General features: G+C 41.0%; 1 protein-coding gene across 1 annotated transcript; it reads left to right on the top strand.

Annotated features, from left to right (window-relative positions):
- The first annotated feature begins 1,224 nt into the window (after positions 1 to 1,224).
- Positions 1,225 to 2,555, top strand: LOC128484080 (protein S100-P-like). Its single transcript, XM_053460428.1, has 2 exons — positions 1,225 to 1,439; positions 2,345 to 2,555. The coding sequence occupies exons 1-2, from the start codon at positions 1,233 to 1,235 to the stop codon at positions 2,495 to 2,497; spliced, it is 360 nt and encodes a 119-aa protein (XP_053316403.1). The 5' UTR covers positions 1,225 to 1,232; the 3' UTR covers positions 2,498 to 2,555.
- Positions 2,556 to 16,947: the final 14,392 nt, after the last annotated feature.

Below are 16,947 nucleotides of genomic sequence, written 5' to 3'. Positions count from 1 at the left end.
CAATGATCTTTTGTAAAAATTCTTAATATGGGGGGGCTAACCCGGGGGAGGTCTAAAACAAACACCTTGATGTTTTTTTGTGGGAACAATATACTCACCCACACCCCGACATCCTTCTTTCCCTATTTTAAATTTCTATGCGCAAATCTTTTTTTGCATACGATTTTAACATTAATTAGACTATTAAACTATTAATCAATTAAACTAGACCGAGCTCCCAAAATTTTTATAGACTTTCAAAAATGTATCTAAATGCTGAAATAAACCCAAACTTGTAGCCTGATGCTTCTCACTATAAACACGCTTAGCACAAAAGGCTTGATCCCGGTAATTGAAAGACTTGGCATCAGGTCTTCTTCTCTCCTCATCCCAATTCTGTTTTAAAAAAAATAGATAAAGCATGATATATTCATTATTCCACATGTTCTCTTCCATAACTGTACTTAAATAGAAGCCCAAGGGGGCAATTTCACAAGAACGAGCCTCCTTTATAGATGTTCAGTTTATCACATTACATTACCCCTCACCATACTCTTTACCCAAAGAACCTGATTTTTTCAAACCTGAGCTGGACCCTCTAAATCCTTCAATAACTCCAAAAAGGAACTAATTACCCCACACAATCGCTCAATATTCACAAAATACCAATTGTTTTCACATTGTGTGAGTAGTTAAATCAAAGAATGGTTCCAAAGTAATGGTGCGAGTTATGATAGAGGAGTGAGGTGTGATAGAGCAGTGGCATGTGATAGAGTATGCCTTAGTGTGAGTGTGAGTTTGTGTGTGTTAGAGGAAACGTGTATGGTGAGTGATTGAGTGTGTACGTGGGGGGGAATGAGCCACTTGGTACCAACCATCCCGAGTATTCCCGGGTATCCTTCCCAGTTGTGTGTAAACCAGGATTAAGAGTATAAGTAAAAAAGGGAGTCGTTACATTACAAATACTAATTTAAACATCTTTTGTTTAGATTTGGATTTAAGTGACTCGGTTCTATAATTGTCAGAATGTATTTAAGGTGTGTCTGCTAAGTCATAGCAAATTTAGCAGTTTCTACCCTGCTACTAAGTCAATAGTTGCAGAGCCAAGATCTATTTACTGTAGTAACATTTAACTGAACGACACCTACATTTATCAATGCTGTTGCCAGGTATGTAATATTTACTCAGTGATTAGTATGAGTAAGTGATTGGTTCATACTTAGAGACGTATGCTATATAAATGATAGCGGTATATGCCCTCTCCATTCTGCCTGCATTCAATTATCAAGCTTAGTAGCTACAGCACAGCCCGGTTTGCCAAGATGACTGAATTAGAGACAGCAGTGGCAATGATCATTGATGTCTTTGATCGTTATGCGGCTACTGAAGGCGACAAAGATTCTCTTACCAAAGGGGAACTGAAGACCCTTGTGGAGAAAGAATTGCCTGGGATTCTTTCGGTATGATTGTTTTATAATTCACATTAGGAGGATGTTTCATATTACAACATTTATATTTATACTATATGTGTATAGTTTGTGAAGTGGTGGTTAATGACTGCATATCCTATGCAATACTTTTCTATCCCTATACAATAACACAACCATGATCACACACTAACCAGCTGATCAGTATGACAAACAGTAGAATTCTACTAAGGAAGTTATGATACAAGTATTTATGTATGTATGTATAAATGTATTAGTTGAAGAGTATCACTGCCTAAAATGCTTTGTTTTTTTATCTAGGATCATCGCTCTAAATAATAATATATAATAGAAAAATAATAAGAGTATTTTTGAAAGCGAAAGACTTTGTTGGGCATTTCAAATTTGGTAATTTTGGAAAATCTACATTCTTAAAATTCAGTGCAAAAGCAATCAGTTGTGCAATTTGTGAAACGGTTAAATATACTACCGCCTTAACTCCTTTTTTTTGTCCTGGTCATCTTTAATTGTCACAATGGTTTCCATTTCATTATAGATAGAATCTTTTAGTTTTTGGTCATGCCATTCAGTTTACAGACAAGAATCAAACTACTTACACTAGAGACTAAAAACAAAAAAGACAGCCAACATTTTTTTTTAAAAGAAGATTTAAGGTGCCATGTTTTTCATTTATTTACACAACGTTGTATTGAATTTAAAGAAGTATTTTGAAAAATTATACATATGAAGGTTTCATCTATTACAAACTTGTCTAGCAGTAAATTGTCAAATCAAAAATAGTTGGGAAGCACAATTCATCAAAAAGGTAACCATTGTCTAATAGAAAAATGTTAAATAATGTATTAATGATATTGTTAGTAAGTAGCTTTAAAATACACGTCATCATGAATTCTCCTCATTTTCTTTAATATTTTTAGAGTGCAAAGGAGAACGATGCTTCAGAAGAACTCTTAAAGGATCTTGATCAAAATGGCGACTCCAAGGTGGATTTCAACGAATTTGTTGTATTTGCGGCAGCCCTGGCTTCCATTGGACATGAACGATTCAAAAATGTACCACCTAAGAAATAATATACACATTTTATTATTATATGTAATCTCATCAATAAATCTATCCAACTAATATGTATGTTTGCGTCTATCTATCAAGATTATTTTTATAAAGTAGCATGACAACCAGAGCAAATTTTTTTTTTTAAAGATTCTGCCTCTGGGTGATTTAGAGAGTCCTCTATCATAACAGATAGTGCTTGGCTAACATCAAGCTGGCAATGAATTGATCTCAATTCATAGATCACGTGTACAAAAACATCATATCAACCCTGAACCCAGTTACAGAGCACTATCTTGTTCATTGTGCTTTACTGGCTTTAAAGTAATGCTATGAAGTAGATCGCGTTGCTGATCTGCATAGTTAAAGGTGCTCTACAGCATAGACAGTTGGGGAGAAAGGGCAGATTCTCAGAGTTTTTATTATCTTGAGGTTAATGGGCAGATTCTCAGGGTTTTACCCCAGTCTCAATGAATAGGGGAATGAGCAGATTCCCATTGTTATTACTTTAGCCTCAGGGTCTTGGGGTGAACGGGCAGATGCTTAAGGTTTTAACTCCAGTTTGAGAGTTTTTGGGGGGGATTAGCAGATTCTCAGGGTTTTTACCCCAGGTCTCAGAGTTTTGGAGGGACTGGGCAGATTCTCAGGGTTTTTAACCTCGTGTCAGGGTCTTGAGGGGAATGAAAATGAAATACACACTGCGCGTGAACTTGTGACCAATATGGAAAAATAACTCCCCTACGAGTTCTGCAGCGATCCCCAAAAGATCCCCACCTAGATGTGGACCGTATAATAAATAAAAAGCAGTGTGAGTAAAGGTGAAATATCGCACTCACAAAGCCTCCGTGGTAAATGAGCCCATCGACATCACGTAGAAAAACCCAAGGCGACCCTACGAAGGAATATGGCCAAAAACTAAACTCTTGGGAGGAAAAGAACAAGGTGTTTTGAACCAAAATAAAATTTATCTTAAAGTCCATTCCCCTAAAATAGCGGTATTTTACTTCCCACCGATAGTCCACAAGGATATAAACAATCCCCCCGGGAGATCCATTATCAACGGGATCAGCTTTCTCATATGTAATACCTCAAATATATCGATGTTTGTAGTGACTGTTTCTGCGCTCTCCCCTCTATACCAGCGGCACCTTATTTATGTGATTTCCCATACACATACAAATGTGAAATATACACACAAAAAAAGAATACAAACAATGTATAAAGTGCGCTCAGCATGTGTCTATTGAAAAAAATAAAAAATATATCTATATCTACAACCTGTGTATGTTATGGGTCTGAACGATATCTGGGTATGATTTATCTTAAAACAAGACAAAAAACATAAAACACATAATGGTGTAGTAGATCAGAAAGCAGTATGTTGATTACACAACCATTGCACTCACATGCTTCATAATCAAATTAGGCTCCTCAAAAGGTTTTGTCTCCAGCAAATGGAGTTATAGATGAATGTAAAATATATTGGAATTCATATTCACAATTCTTATACAAACAATTCTAACACCCATTGTGCTCTACATCAACATATAACTTTCATATATAATCTCTTCAGAGACATCACTTGTATTTTTGATAGTAAAGAGCTTTTATATCAATCAGATCAATAGTAAAGAAAAAATAAGGTCATTATTTTTAACAGTAGAAAGCTTTTATATTCATCATAGTCTTCAAATTAGTGGAGGAAAAATATAAAGATAGCTCCATCTTTATATTTAAACTATTTATATCAATTTACAATCAATTTACAGTTTTTAAGAATAAAGCCCAATTAGGTGAAAAAATGGAAAAATATAAATATATAAATAAATCTTTATATTATCTCTAGGTTACTCCCAGATTTTATAATTTTACATACCATAATTTATAGTGATGTATTTGTAGAGATAAAAAATATATAAATATATATTTATAATTTGTTCTAAAGAAAATTATAAAGATCAAACTTAGCATTTAGGCCTTTGGGTTTTAATGTTTCAAATTCAAAGACCCACTTCATTTCTTTTTGTCCTATTTGTTTTATAGTATTGCCTCCTCTCCAGTGTTTATGAATTTCTTATATAGCGCAAAATTTGAATTCCTTTGGATCTTTATTGTGAAACTCCAAAAAATGTTTAGACACTGAGTATTGTAAAAATCCTTTTTTTATATTTCTGATGTGTTCATTAACCCTAATCTTTAATTTCCGTATTGTTCTACCTATATACTGGAGTCCACAAGGGCATTGTCCCGTTAACACCTTCATATATAAAGGACACTAAACACGTCTTAAAAGAAGTCAATTGGATTCCGGATTATATATGGGCCCCAATAGATCTTCCCTATATATATATATCTATATCTATATCTATATCTCTCTATATATATATATATATATATATATATATTGTGGCAAAGTAATGGAGTCTGTCTACATAAGTGGCAGATTGGAACGCTCATTATTCCCAGCATGGGGAGGGTTAATTGCTGGAGGTCAGCAAGGTGGAGCCAATTAACCTGCACTCAGGTGCTTAAAGGGGCAGCCGTTAGAGGCATTAGTTGTCTGGAAATAGGGTGAGAGGCAGGCAAGCCAGAGGCCCTCAGACTGTATCAAAAGGATTTGTTTTTGCTTTGGTTTATTTACACTATGAAGTGCATCGCTGTGGACTGTACAAATCTGCAATAAACCACATCTTGCTTTTATTCTGCTGGTGTTCGGAGTTTCTTGTTTTGATCGGGCCATCCTGCTACAAGTGGTGTCAGAAGTGGGATATTGCTGTTTGAAACCTGTATCAACATGGTGGATGTTTTAAAGGCCCTCCTGCATGCTACTACAGTGCAACAGGAAACCATCCGGCTGATAACTGCTCAGATGGGAGCTATGATGGAAGCACAGCAAGAGGACAGGATTGTCCTAAAAGAGATTGTACAGCAACTCTCAAAAACTACCACAGATGAACAGAGCAGCAGTCCAAAACCAATCCATGCAAATCAGTATCTGCAAAAGATGACGCCGCAAGATGATGTGGAGGCCTATCTAACAGCTTTTGAGCGGACTGCCATCAGAGAGAAATGGCCTCGCACTCAATGGGCTGGTATAGTTGCACCTTTTTTGCTTGGTGAAGCTCAAAAAGCCTATTTTGACCTAGAGGAAGAGGCGGCTGCTAGTTATGATATTCTTAAAGCAGAGATTCTTGCAAGGACTGGCGTGACTCCAGTGATCCGTGCCCAACGGTTCTATAATTGGAAATACCAGGAACAGAAGGCACCAAGATCACAAATGTTTGATTTGATTCATCTGGCCAGGAGAAAACCAGAGAGTTCAACGCCTGCTCAAATAATTGAGACCTTGGTTTTGGATCGTTTTTTGCGAGGATTACCCCAAGGCCTACGAGAGTGGGCAGGGCAGGGAAGCCCTACCACTTATGATGCAATGGTGGCACTGGTTGAACAATATACAGCAGTGAGAGAGTTAAAATCTACATCACAGACTAAAATGCAACAGAACCAAAGACTGCTCACAAGCTCAAGGCCCTGGAACTATGGGAAAAATCAAGTTGTGATCCGAACTGGAGGCCCTGAAGTTTCTCCGGATGGAAACCAGGACTATAAACCCTCAAAGAGATGGCAAACCAGGAAACCTCCAGTTACTTGCTTTGAGTGTGGGGAGCTAGGTCACATAAAAGCTGTATGTCCTCATTTGCAAGAACCTATGGAATGTGGGTATAATTCTATAAATGACTTTTGTGGACTAATCTGTTTGGTTGGGAAACAGACCGAAAAATGTGTATTTGATAAATCTGTTTTGTTAAATGGGAAGGAAACCGTAGCTCTTGTGGACTCTGGGAGCGATATTTCCTTAGTGACAAGCAGTCTCATTCAACCGTCTCAGTTGCTCCCAGGTAAGAAGGTTGGGATACTCTGTGTACATGGCTGTACTGTATCATACCCTACTACCTCTGTAAACATAGGCTATGGGGGCCAAACATTTTCAGTAGTGGCTGCAGTGGTACCTAAATTACCCCATCCCCTTATTCTTGGACGTAATTTCCCGGCGTTTCAAAGCCTGATTCAAAACCCGTGGGAGTCTGTAGAGGAGAACCCGTTTTGTGTTTTCCCATTGGTACACCCAGATTTGTTTTGTAAAAGGCGCAAGACAAGACGTGAGAGAAGGGAAGATAAGCATAGGGGTACTGGGAACTTACAAATGGTTTTGATAAACGAAGGTGTGACCTTACAAGATCCGAGCACTAGTTCCAACCCTTCAACCGAAATACTGGTTGAACCCCAGGGCCAAACCCGAGAACAGGCTAATATTGTGGATTTGGACATTGGTTTAAATCAGTTTGGAAGGGAACAAGTCAATGATTTAACATTGCAAAATGCCCGTAACCAAATTGTAGAAGTTAATGAGACCATGGTCGATGGGCAATCCAGAGACAGGTATCCTCATTTCATTCTTAGAAATGATCTACTTTATAGAGTGATCAGAGAGGAGGGGCAAGAACTTGAACAGCTCTTAGTACCAAGGTCCTTCAGGAGGAAGGTGTTGGAATTGGCCCATTCTCATTTGTTTGGGGGACATTTGGGGGTAGAAAAAACTCAGGAAAGGGTTTTAAGGCGATTTTTTTTGGCCTGGGGTATATGAAGAGGTAAAGCGGTACTGTGCCTCATGCCCAGACTGCCAGCTAGCGACCCCAAAACCTCGTCTAAGAGCACCCCTAATCCCATTGCCAATTATTGAAACCCCTTTTGAGCGAATTGCTATGGATTTGGTGGGACCAATAGAAAAATCGGCTAAGGGTAATCAACATATTCTGGTCATATTGGATTATGCTACACGCTACCCAGAAGCTATTCCCCTCCGCAATACTGCCTCCAAAACCATAGCGAAAGAATTGCTTCAAGTATTTTCTCGGGTAGGGTTACCAAAAGAAATTTTAACTGACCAAGGTACCCCTTTTATGTCCCGACTAATGAAAGAGTTGTGTCATTTGTTACAAATAAAAGCTTTGAGGACATCTGTGTACCATCCTCAAACAGATGGGTTAGTTGAAAGATTCAATAGGACCCTGAAACACATGTTACGTAAAGTGGTTGATAGAGATGGGAAAAATTGGGACACTCTCCTACCGTACTTACTGTTTGCTATTCGGGAGGTTCCCCAATCTTCTGTAGGGTTTTCACCTTTTGAGCTCCTTTATGGTAGGCATCCAATAGGTTTATTAGATATAGCGAAGGAGGAGTGGGAAGAACAAACGGTACCAGGACAGAATGTCATTCAATATGTGGAGCAACTCAAGGGGCGCATTACACAAATTTCTCCCATAGTCAGACAATATCTGGAGGAAGCGCAAAGAAGCCAACAGGTTATTTACAACCGCCAGGCAGCAGTACGTTCTTTCCAACCTGGGCACCGAGTTATGGTCCTTGTTCCCACTGCCGAAAGCAAACTCTTGTCTCATTGGCAGGGCCCATATGAGATTATTGAACAAGTAAAGCCCTATAGAGTTCCCGAGGCAAAAAGGAGTGCAATACAAACAGAAGTAGCAAAAATGTTAGAACTGGGAGTCATTGAGGAATCACATAGCCAATGGTCTAGCCCCATAGTTCTAGTACCTAAGCCAGATGGGTCAGTTCGTTTTTGCAATGATTTTAGAAAACTTAATGAATGCTCTAAATTTGATGCATATCCTATGCCTCGGGTTGATGAACTCATTGAAAAACTGGCACAGGCCAGATTCCTAAGTGTATTAGACCTTACAAAGGGTTATCGGCAGATCCCATTGACAGAAACCGCTAAAGAAAAAACTGCATTTGTGACCCCTGAAGGCCTGTACCAATATACAGTTTTGCCTTTTGGGCTTCATGGAGCCCCAGCAACCTTTCAGAGGTTAATGAATAAACTTCTAAGACCTCACTCCAATTATGCTTCTGCATACTTAGATGATGTAGTCGTCTATAGCCGAGACTGGGACTCCCATTTGGGAAAGGTAGAAGCGGTTTTAAATAGTATTCGGAAAGCTGGTCTTACTGCTAATCCTGCCAAATGTTCTATTGGATGTATGGAAGCCAAATATCTTGGTTATACTGTAGGGAGAGGACTGGTAAAACCTCAACTCACTAAGGCTGAGGCTATTGAACATTGGCCACGCCCTCTAAGAAAGAAACAGGTCAAAGTTTTCCTAGGAATAGTTGGCTATTATAGACGCTTCATACCCCACTTTGCCACTCGAGCTGCACCTCTCACTGATTTGATTAAAGCAAAGGCACCAGATACAGTGAGATGGAATGATGATGCAGAAAAAGCTTTTGCAGACTTGCGTACAGCTTTATGCAGGCACCCCGTTTTAGTAGCCCCGGATTTTAAGGAACATTTCTTTTTGCAAACTGATGCTTCTGATGTGGGCCTGGGGGCGGTATTATCTCAGATGATAGGAGAGGAGGAACATCCTGTTGTTTTTAAGTCGTAAGTTGTTGCCAAGGGAGCAGAAGTATGCTACTGTAGAGAAGGAATGTTTGGCCATTAAGTGGGCAACCGAAACATTAAAATATTATTTGTTGGGCAGATCTTTTACCCTCATCACTGACCATGCTCCACTACAATGGATGCAGAACAACAAAGACAAGAATACTAAAGTCACACGTTGGTTCCTCTCTTTGCAACAGTTTAAATTTGTTGTGAAGCATAGGGCTGGGCTATTGCATGCCAATGCAGATGCATTGTCTAGGGTGCACAGTTTCTTGTCGAAGGCCGCTTCACACACCTGTGTTAAGCTGAGGGGGAGGGTATGTGGCAAAGTAATGGAGTCTGTCTACATAAGTGGCAGATTGGAACGCTCATTATTCCCAGCATGGGGAGGGTTAATTGCTGGAGGTCAGCAAGGTGGAGCCAATTAACCTGCACTCAGGTGCTTAAAGGGGCAGCCGTTAGAGGCATTAGTTGTCTGGAAATAGGGTGAGAGGCAGGCAAGCCAGAGGCCCTCAGACTGTATCAAAAGGATTTGTTTTTTGTTTTGGTTTATTTACACTATGAAGTGCATCGCTGTGGACTGTACAAATCTGCAATAAACCACATCTTGCTTTTATTCTGCTGGTGTTCGGAGTTTCTTGTTTTGATCGGGCCATCCTGCTACAAGATATATATATATATATCTATACTTATATATATATATATATATATATATATATACGGCCATTCTCCACTAGAGAGGTATACAGGCAGTTAGAAGAGTTGCTGGAGGACAGGGATTTAAATAAAGTTTATTTTGAGCTGCATTTTGAAACACAATTATTATATTATATACAGTTATGTGGTACAGCCATGGGCACCAGGTTTATGCCAACATCTACCGTATTTGCTCGATTATAAGACGACCCTGATTATAAGACGACCCCCCAAAATCTGAATATTAATTTAGGAAAAAAAGAAAAAGCCTGCATATAAGACGACCCTATAAGAAAAAAGTTTTACCAGTAAATGTTAATTCATGTAAACTATTTAATTTTTTTGTTTTTATTTGTATTTTGCAACCTGCCCCCCAGTTACGCACATCTGCCCCCAGGCTTGCCACTCCAATATGCCACTGTGCCCCATGATATGCCTTTTAACCCTCTAAATGCCACTGTGCCCCATGGTATGCCTTTTGACCCCCTATGTGCCACTCTGCCTCCAGAAATGCCTTATACCCCTATATGCCACTCTGGGGGAAATTCCCTGTAAAATTGCCGTTGCCTCCCATAATCCCATCATCCTAACCTGTGTGAACAGGCCCACGGACGCTTCAATTTATTGGCAATATCTAGATATTTCCAATTCCAGCGCAAAACCCGTTACCCTCGTCCAAAGTCAAGGTTCAATCTCCACCATCCCGACAAAGCTTCTGGAAGTGATGAAACGCCCGACGCTGATATCCGGCGATTTGAAGATTCTCTCCCCGGAAGTGAAAAACACCGGAATCTACACCTGCAGATATGGAGAGGCGGTTCTAGCTCATTACGCCCTAGATGTCCAGAATGTAGAAGACATTTACATTTCTCATGCAAGTCTGGGGCAGATGGTGCAACCTAATACCACTTTAGACTTTGGAGATAAGGGTTCGGTTGAAATGTTCACGGTTTGGGGGGAATGGCAGCCCTGTGATAGGTGCGGGGTTCAAGGAGAGAGGAAGAAGCTTGGCTTTTGCTACGCCAGGATGAACATCAGCTTGGATCTGGAAGAGAAGGTTTGGCCGTGCGGCCTCCTAAGAGTCATCTTCAAAGAACTTCCATCTACTCACAAACCTGAACTCAGGATAGAGATGTGTGAAGACAGCTGCAAGGAACCAACATCTTCCGAAAATGAGGTTCAGCTTCTTCTGACTGACAACTTTGATACAAACCTCCACGCCGACGCATTACTCAAATGCCCCACGGCCTCCATTTACAGGTAATGATCTATATCTCATCATGTTTAAAGGGGAAGTCCCCCAACGCTGTGTAGAGTAATAACCCCCCAAGAGCTGTATAAAGTAACACCCCCCAGCTTTGTATACAGTTATAACCCCTAGGGCTGTATACAGTTATAACCCCCCCAGCGCTGTATACAGTGATATAACCCCCCCCCCAGCGCTGTATAGAGTAGCAGATAAAATGGAATGAAGGATATTTATTTACTCTTTCTATGCATTATTTTGCAGACCTGTTTACTGGGAGCGTGAATGTGTTTCTATATCACGTCTACAACAGCTCCGTGGCAGCAGCCCGTATATTTTGGATAACACCACCGGCGGGGGATCCTTGCTTATTCCAAATCTCAACCAATCAGATGCCGGAATTTACAAATGTTACGTGAATCACCGCCTGGCCGGGAGGTTTAATGTGATCGTCCATAAGCTGCAGTATACGTGGGAAGTGTGGCTCTATACTTCTCTGGAGTCACTGATACTTGGCATCGTCTTATTCCTAATCTTCCTGATAGTTCTAGGCATTGCCTTGGCTTTCAACAAACCTTGCAATGATGCCATCAGCAAATTACCGGTGTAAATGTGTTCAGCCTCATGTCTAACTGCCATCACCTTTATGTTTGTTATCAACCGGAAATAAAAAAACATGATTTTGGAGGCATAATTAATGTATCATGTAATTATTTTATTGGGATTGATGAAGATGCTTTGATGTCCATCAAGAAATTTGTCTACTCAGCATAAATTGTCTACTCTCAGGGTTTCTACACCAGTCTCAGGGTCTCAGAGTAAAAGGGCAGATACTTAGGGTTTTGGGGGGGAATGAAGAGATTCTCATGGCTTTTACCCCAATCTCAGGGTCTTACAGGGAATGCAGATTCTTAGGGTTTTTACCCAAGTCTCATGGTATTAGGGAGAAAGGGCAGTGTTTCAGTGTGTTGGGGGGAATAGACAGATTATTAGGGTTTTTACACCAGTCTAAGGGTCTGTTAGCAATCACACTCCTATCATGCCAAGTCATATTGCTAATTTTTGATGTCCAATTGTGGTGTGTTACCTACTTTTATTAAAAATGTGAGTTTTTATTATTATTTTTAAAGGTGGGGGGTGATTTTCGGTCTTGGCTAAGTGAACCGTGAATGTTTTGGTCCAGAATTTTCATTTTGGTGCATCCCTAGAATAAATAGAACTATTTAATTTTTATTTTTTTTAACACTTAAAGTTTATTGGGTTTACAATAGACCAACCAAAGCAAAAAGAGACAAAAAATGAGTACAAAAAAAATCGCAGTAATAACAATAAAAAATGGAAATCCAATAAAATATACTTAGTACAGAAGGCATACTGACACATGGAAAGAAAAAGGAACAAAGACAAAAAAAAGGAAAACAGAGACTTAGAAGTACAAAAGAACACCAGACAACACAGAGAGAGGACAGACACACATATAGGGAAATAACAAGACGGGTGGAGACTTTTAATTATCCTGAATTTGTAGTCACAAAACTTTCTAGGACCAGAAATCAGTGAGAGGAAAAGTAAAGGTTTTGTGTCATTTTCTTTATTTTAATCTGCATAAATTATTAAAGGCCACATTTTCTCTCAGTGAAAAATGAGTGCGGCCCACGCACGTATACAATTCTGATGAAGTGGCCCACTGCAGAAAAAACTTGGATACCTGGGCATCAGAAACATAAATGACAGTAAAGGGAGATTTGCCATGTGGAATACGGACCTACAGCGCCTGTTTCAAATAAACAAGGCCTGACCTCACTACTTCCAACAGGACCAGACTCGGGTCTGCCTTACAAAGGCAGTGGCATAAATAAATAAAAAATGGCATAAATGTACCCAACCAACAGCCACATGCTAAGAGACAGGAGCAGCAATACAATTATCTGGGTATCTCACAGGTATATAAACCTACAGCTTAATAAATAAATATCAACTTTCTAACATTTGCCTCAAATGTCTCTTTCCCCCGATGTTGCGTGTAACCACTAACAGCCCAATTCACCTCCCTAGTAGTCAGACTTCCGATCTCTGAATTTCACAGGTTTCTTCTTCTAGTAGAAGGATCTGGGGTTGCAGAAGTGGCAAAAGGTGATCATTGTGTACATTGTTTGCATGCACCTACCCAGAATCCCTTGTGGTTGTGGCAGCACCATGAGATTTCTGAGGTAAAAACAAGCCTTCTGGCTTGTCTGGTGTTTTGTAGCAATGTTTTTAGCAACGCTTCTACTACCCCCCCTAGTTTTTACATGAAAATATATACAAGCATTTGACATTCATATGTTATTTCATACTTCGCTGTGCGATTCACTACCAATCTCTTATCTATGTTCATTTAAATATTCTTATGTATAGCACAGGTTTCTTCAAATACAGAACATTTCTAATACCCCCAGTAATATCTCACTTCCATTATTTAGGATGTAGCAGAGGCATTATTAAACACTAGTCTACACCAACCAGAGAAGCCAGAAGACTTGTTTTTCCCTCAAAAATCTTGTGGTGCTGTCACAACTGCCAAGGATTCTGGGCAGGTACAAACAAGCTTTTGCCTCTGTGTCCACTTTATACATGGTTCCCTCACAGCAAGCGTCTTCTGTACTACGGCCTTTAGACAAAGCCCTGGACAGAGACGCAGAAGCCAGATCGCTCACTGACAGCTGTTTTGTCCTTTATGGGACTCATCCGGATGAGGTTGTGATAATGTTACAGCTTGAGGCTTGGAGCAGTACGAGAACCACGCATCACAAATGTTATTGAGAGAGATAAAGGTGGAAAAACCCTCACTTAAAATTAAGGGGGTAGCAGAGGCAATATTAATCAGTAAGCCAGTATCCAACCTCATGCTGATGAGGACCAAACAGCTGACCGTGAGCGGTGGTCAGGCTTCTGCATCTCTGTCTTTGTCTAAAGGTTGTCTAGACATTCCCTCCAAGGGGTCCATGTATAAAGTGAGTATAGAGGCAAAATGTTGATCACTGTTAACCTTATTTGCATGCGCCTACCCAGAATCCCTTGCAGTTGTCGCAGCACCACAAGGCTTCTGTGGGAAAAACGAGTGTTCTGGCTTGTATGGCGGGTGTAGATTAGTGTTTAATGCTTCTGCTACCCCCTAAATTTTCAATGGAATGGGTTTTCCATCACCTTTACCCCATAACTTATTAATAATTTACTCTTATCCTGTGGATAACTCGACTGAAGTGAAACTGTAACACGTAATGATCATATTAGTAGAAATGAATCATAAAACAATAATGGCTTTTTCAAGGCTTGGTAGTTCACGTTAAGGTTAACTTGAGGATTGTTTAATAATCTGGTTGAAATAAAGGCAAACAAAGACATATGTGTGTCCTGTTAGGCACAAAGGCTGCCATGCACTTTGCACAGATTAGTTCCACCGCTTGCAGAGCTGTTCTATTACTCACGTCGCAGGTTATTCTTATCAAGCAGGCACCCGGTAACACTAATGTTGGAAATCGATAAAGCATAGGCACTTTGTCATATGTGATCACTAGTAAAACAAATTTAAACATGTTCAACATAAAGTAAATGGCATGGTCAGGTAGCTCAGTGTTATAGCAAGTACAACGATTGTGATTGCAAAGGTTTATTGAACATGAATCACTTAGGTTACATATACCATGTGGGCTTCCTACATATAATACCAGATGGTTAATCAGAAATGCACTCATAAGCTAAATGGTAAAACAAAGAGTAACAAAACTAATAATGAGTAAACTTGGTGCCGGCCAACTCTTCGTGTTTGTCTTTGTGGGGAAAAAAATCTTTGTATTCCACAAAAATCTGCCCGTTCCTGTGTTCGGTTCGGGCGAATATTCGTGTACATTCTTCGTGTTTGTTTTTTTTTCTTCGTTTTTTGTAGAAGGGGTTAATACGGGGTTAACCATATGAGCAACACTATTGGTCGGCGGCAGGGGCCTCCTCTGCCATCAGCCCCCTGCTGGCGACCAATAGAGTCGCTTGTACAGACTTTTAAAATCTTGGTACCGCAACTTGGCCGGGGTCCCCGTTCCAATAATTAAAGGTCCGTACGAATTACCAGATTTCCGCTCCTGTTATCTACGCAGCATCACAGGGGTTAACGGGAGCGGAAATCCGTAGATTCGCCGCCAGGAGTTAAAGGGCCATAAGAACGACATTATTGGTGGCCGGCAGGGGCCTCCTCTAGCATCAACCAATTGCCTAAATAAGGTAGGCTAGATAGGGAAGGGACCAGGGAGATTAGTAAACGAAGACGAACACGAAGATTCTTCGTGTTGTGTGTCTTCATCTTCGTATACGTTTTGCCGTCGCCATGTTCATATGTTCGGTATTCGGGCTGAACAACGAAAACACACCAAGTTTGTTTTCATGTTCAACCCAAATACGAATGCACAAGTCTAATAATAAGTATGGTGCCCTCCAAGTCCTATAGTAACAGGTGAAATATAAAACAAAAGGCTAGCACTCAAAGAATACACAAGATAATCAAATAAAGAAAGCAAATATACCCTTGACAAGGCATATTGCTGAAGCGTTGGGAGATCGCATGGGGTGTCAGCCTGTCCTGTCTGTATCTGTTACTCTTGGTATGCAACTTGTACTGATACTATTTATTCTGTGGCTATTTATCGTCAGTAAATGTATATTTGCTTACTTTATTTGATTCCCTTGTGCATTATTTGATTGCTAGCCTTGTCTTTTATATTATACTAATGTTTTATATTATAATAATATCATATGGCCCACATTTAGGCCAGATGCCACAACCATAGAGAAATACCGTATTTGCCCGAATATAGGCCGCACTTTTTCCCCCTACGTTAAGTCTTTAAAGTGGGGATGCGGCCTATATTCGGGGTCTAGTGCAGGAATGTGCAATTCGTATCGCCCGACGCCCGGGACATGCAGTTCCGGGCGCCGGGCAGGCAGCGGGGTTAGGATACAGATCCCCCGCAGCGGTGCAGGGGACCTGCATCCTACTCTCTGATACACTGAGACAGCCTCTCCTGCCGGCACTTTCCACAGGGGGAGTGTTGGCACGGGAGATTGTCTAAGCGCATCGTGCAGACGTTCACCGGCTGAGGCGATGCACGTAAACGACCTCCGCTGCCGACATGTCTACTCAATGTGCTTTAACAATCTCCCTTGCCGGGAATTCCTACGGGGGGATTCCCGGCAAGGGAGATTGTTAAACCACTTCGTGCAGACGTGCCGGCAGCAGAGGTCGTTTACGCGCATCTCCGCAGCAGGTGAACGTCTGCACGATGCGCTTAGACACAGAGTGGCAGCATGTCTCGTGGGAGGGCAGAGTGGCAGTATATATCGGGTGGAGGGCAGAGTGGCAGTATATATCGGGTGGAGGGCAGAGTGACAGCATATCTGGGGGGCAGAGTGGCAGCATATCTGGGGGGCAGAGTGACAGCATATCTGGGGGGCAGAGTGGCAGCATATCTATTCTACGGTTTTTTTTTTTACTAAGAAAAAATTTTTCTTCAGGAAAAGCACCTAACTTTTAGGGTGCGCCTATACGAGCCAATACGGTATTACTTTTTTATCAAATATGTGTATTTCACACACAAGACACTGCTAAAATACCCATTACCGTATTTGCTCGATTATAAGACGAGGTTTTTTTCAGAGCAAATGCTCTGGAAAAATACCCCTCGTCTTCTAATCGGGGTCGTCTTCTAATCAGACCTCAAATAGAGGTCTGATTATGAGACCAAGATCCATATCCCCCGCACCGCTGCAGGGGACCTGGATCCTCCTGTCTCCCCCCCATTTAACACCTCCCCACACACACACTTACCGGTACCGGCGCTTCCTGCTGTATTGCCTGCAGCCGGAAGGAGGTGTGGCTAGCAGCGGGGGTTGTCTGCGTCCTGTCGCGCAGACCTTCCCCGACTGTCAGAGATCAGAGTTCCCCGCACCGGTGCGGCACCAGTGCGGGGAACTCTGATCTCTGACAGCCGGGGAAGGTCTGCGCGACGGACGCATACAAACCCCCGCTGCCA

The sequence above is a fragment of the Spea bombifrons genome, chromosome 1 (assembly GCF_027358695.1).
Source record: "Spea bombifrons isolate aSpeBom1 chromosome 1, aSpeBom1.2.pri, whole genome shotgun sequence".
Classification (NCBI taxonomy): Eukaryota; Metazoa; Chordata; class Amphibia; order Anura; family Pelobatidae; genus Spea; species Spea bombifrons.
Note: the sequence above shows the minus strand (reverse complement) of the source record. Positions and strands in the feature narration are given on the sequence as shown.

Bases quoted from the DNA above. Each gene is read 5' to 3' on its own strand.
- LOC128484080 (XM_053460428.1), top strand. From the start codon at position 1,233: ATGCCCTCTCCATTCTGCCTGCATTCAATTATCAAGCTTAGTAGCTAC. The intron at 1,440-2,344 runs GTATGATTGTTT...TAATATTTTTAG, and splicing joins AATTGCCTGGGATTCTTTCG to AGTGCAAAGGAGAACGATGC.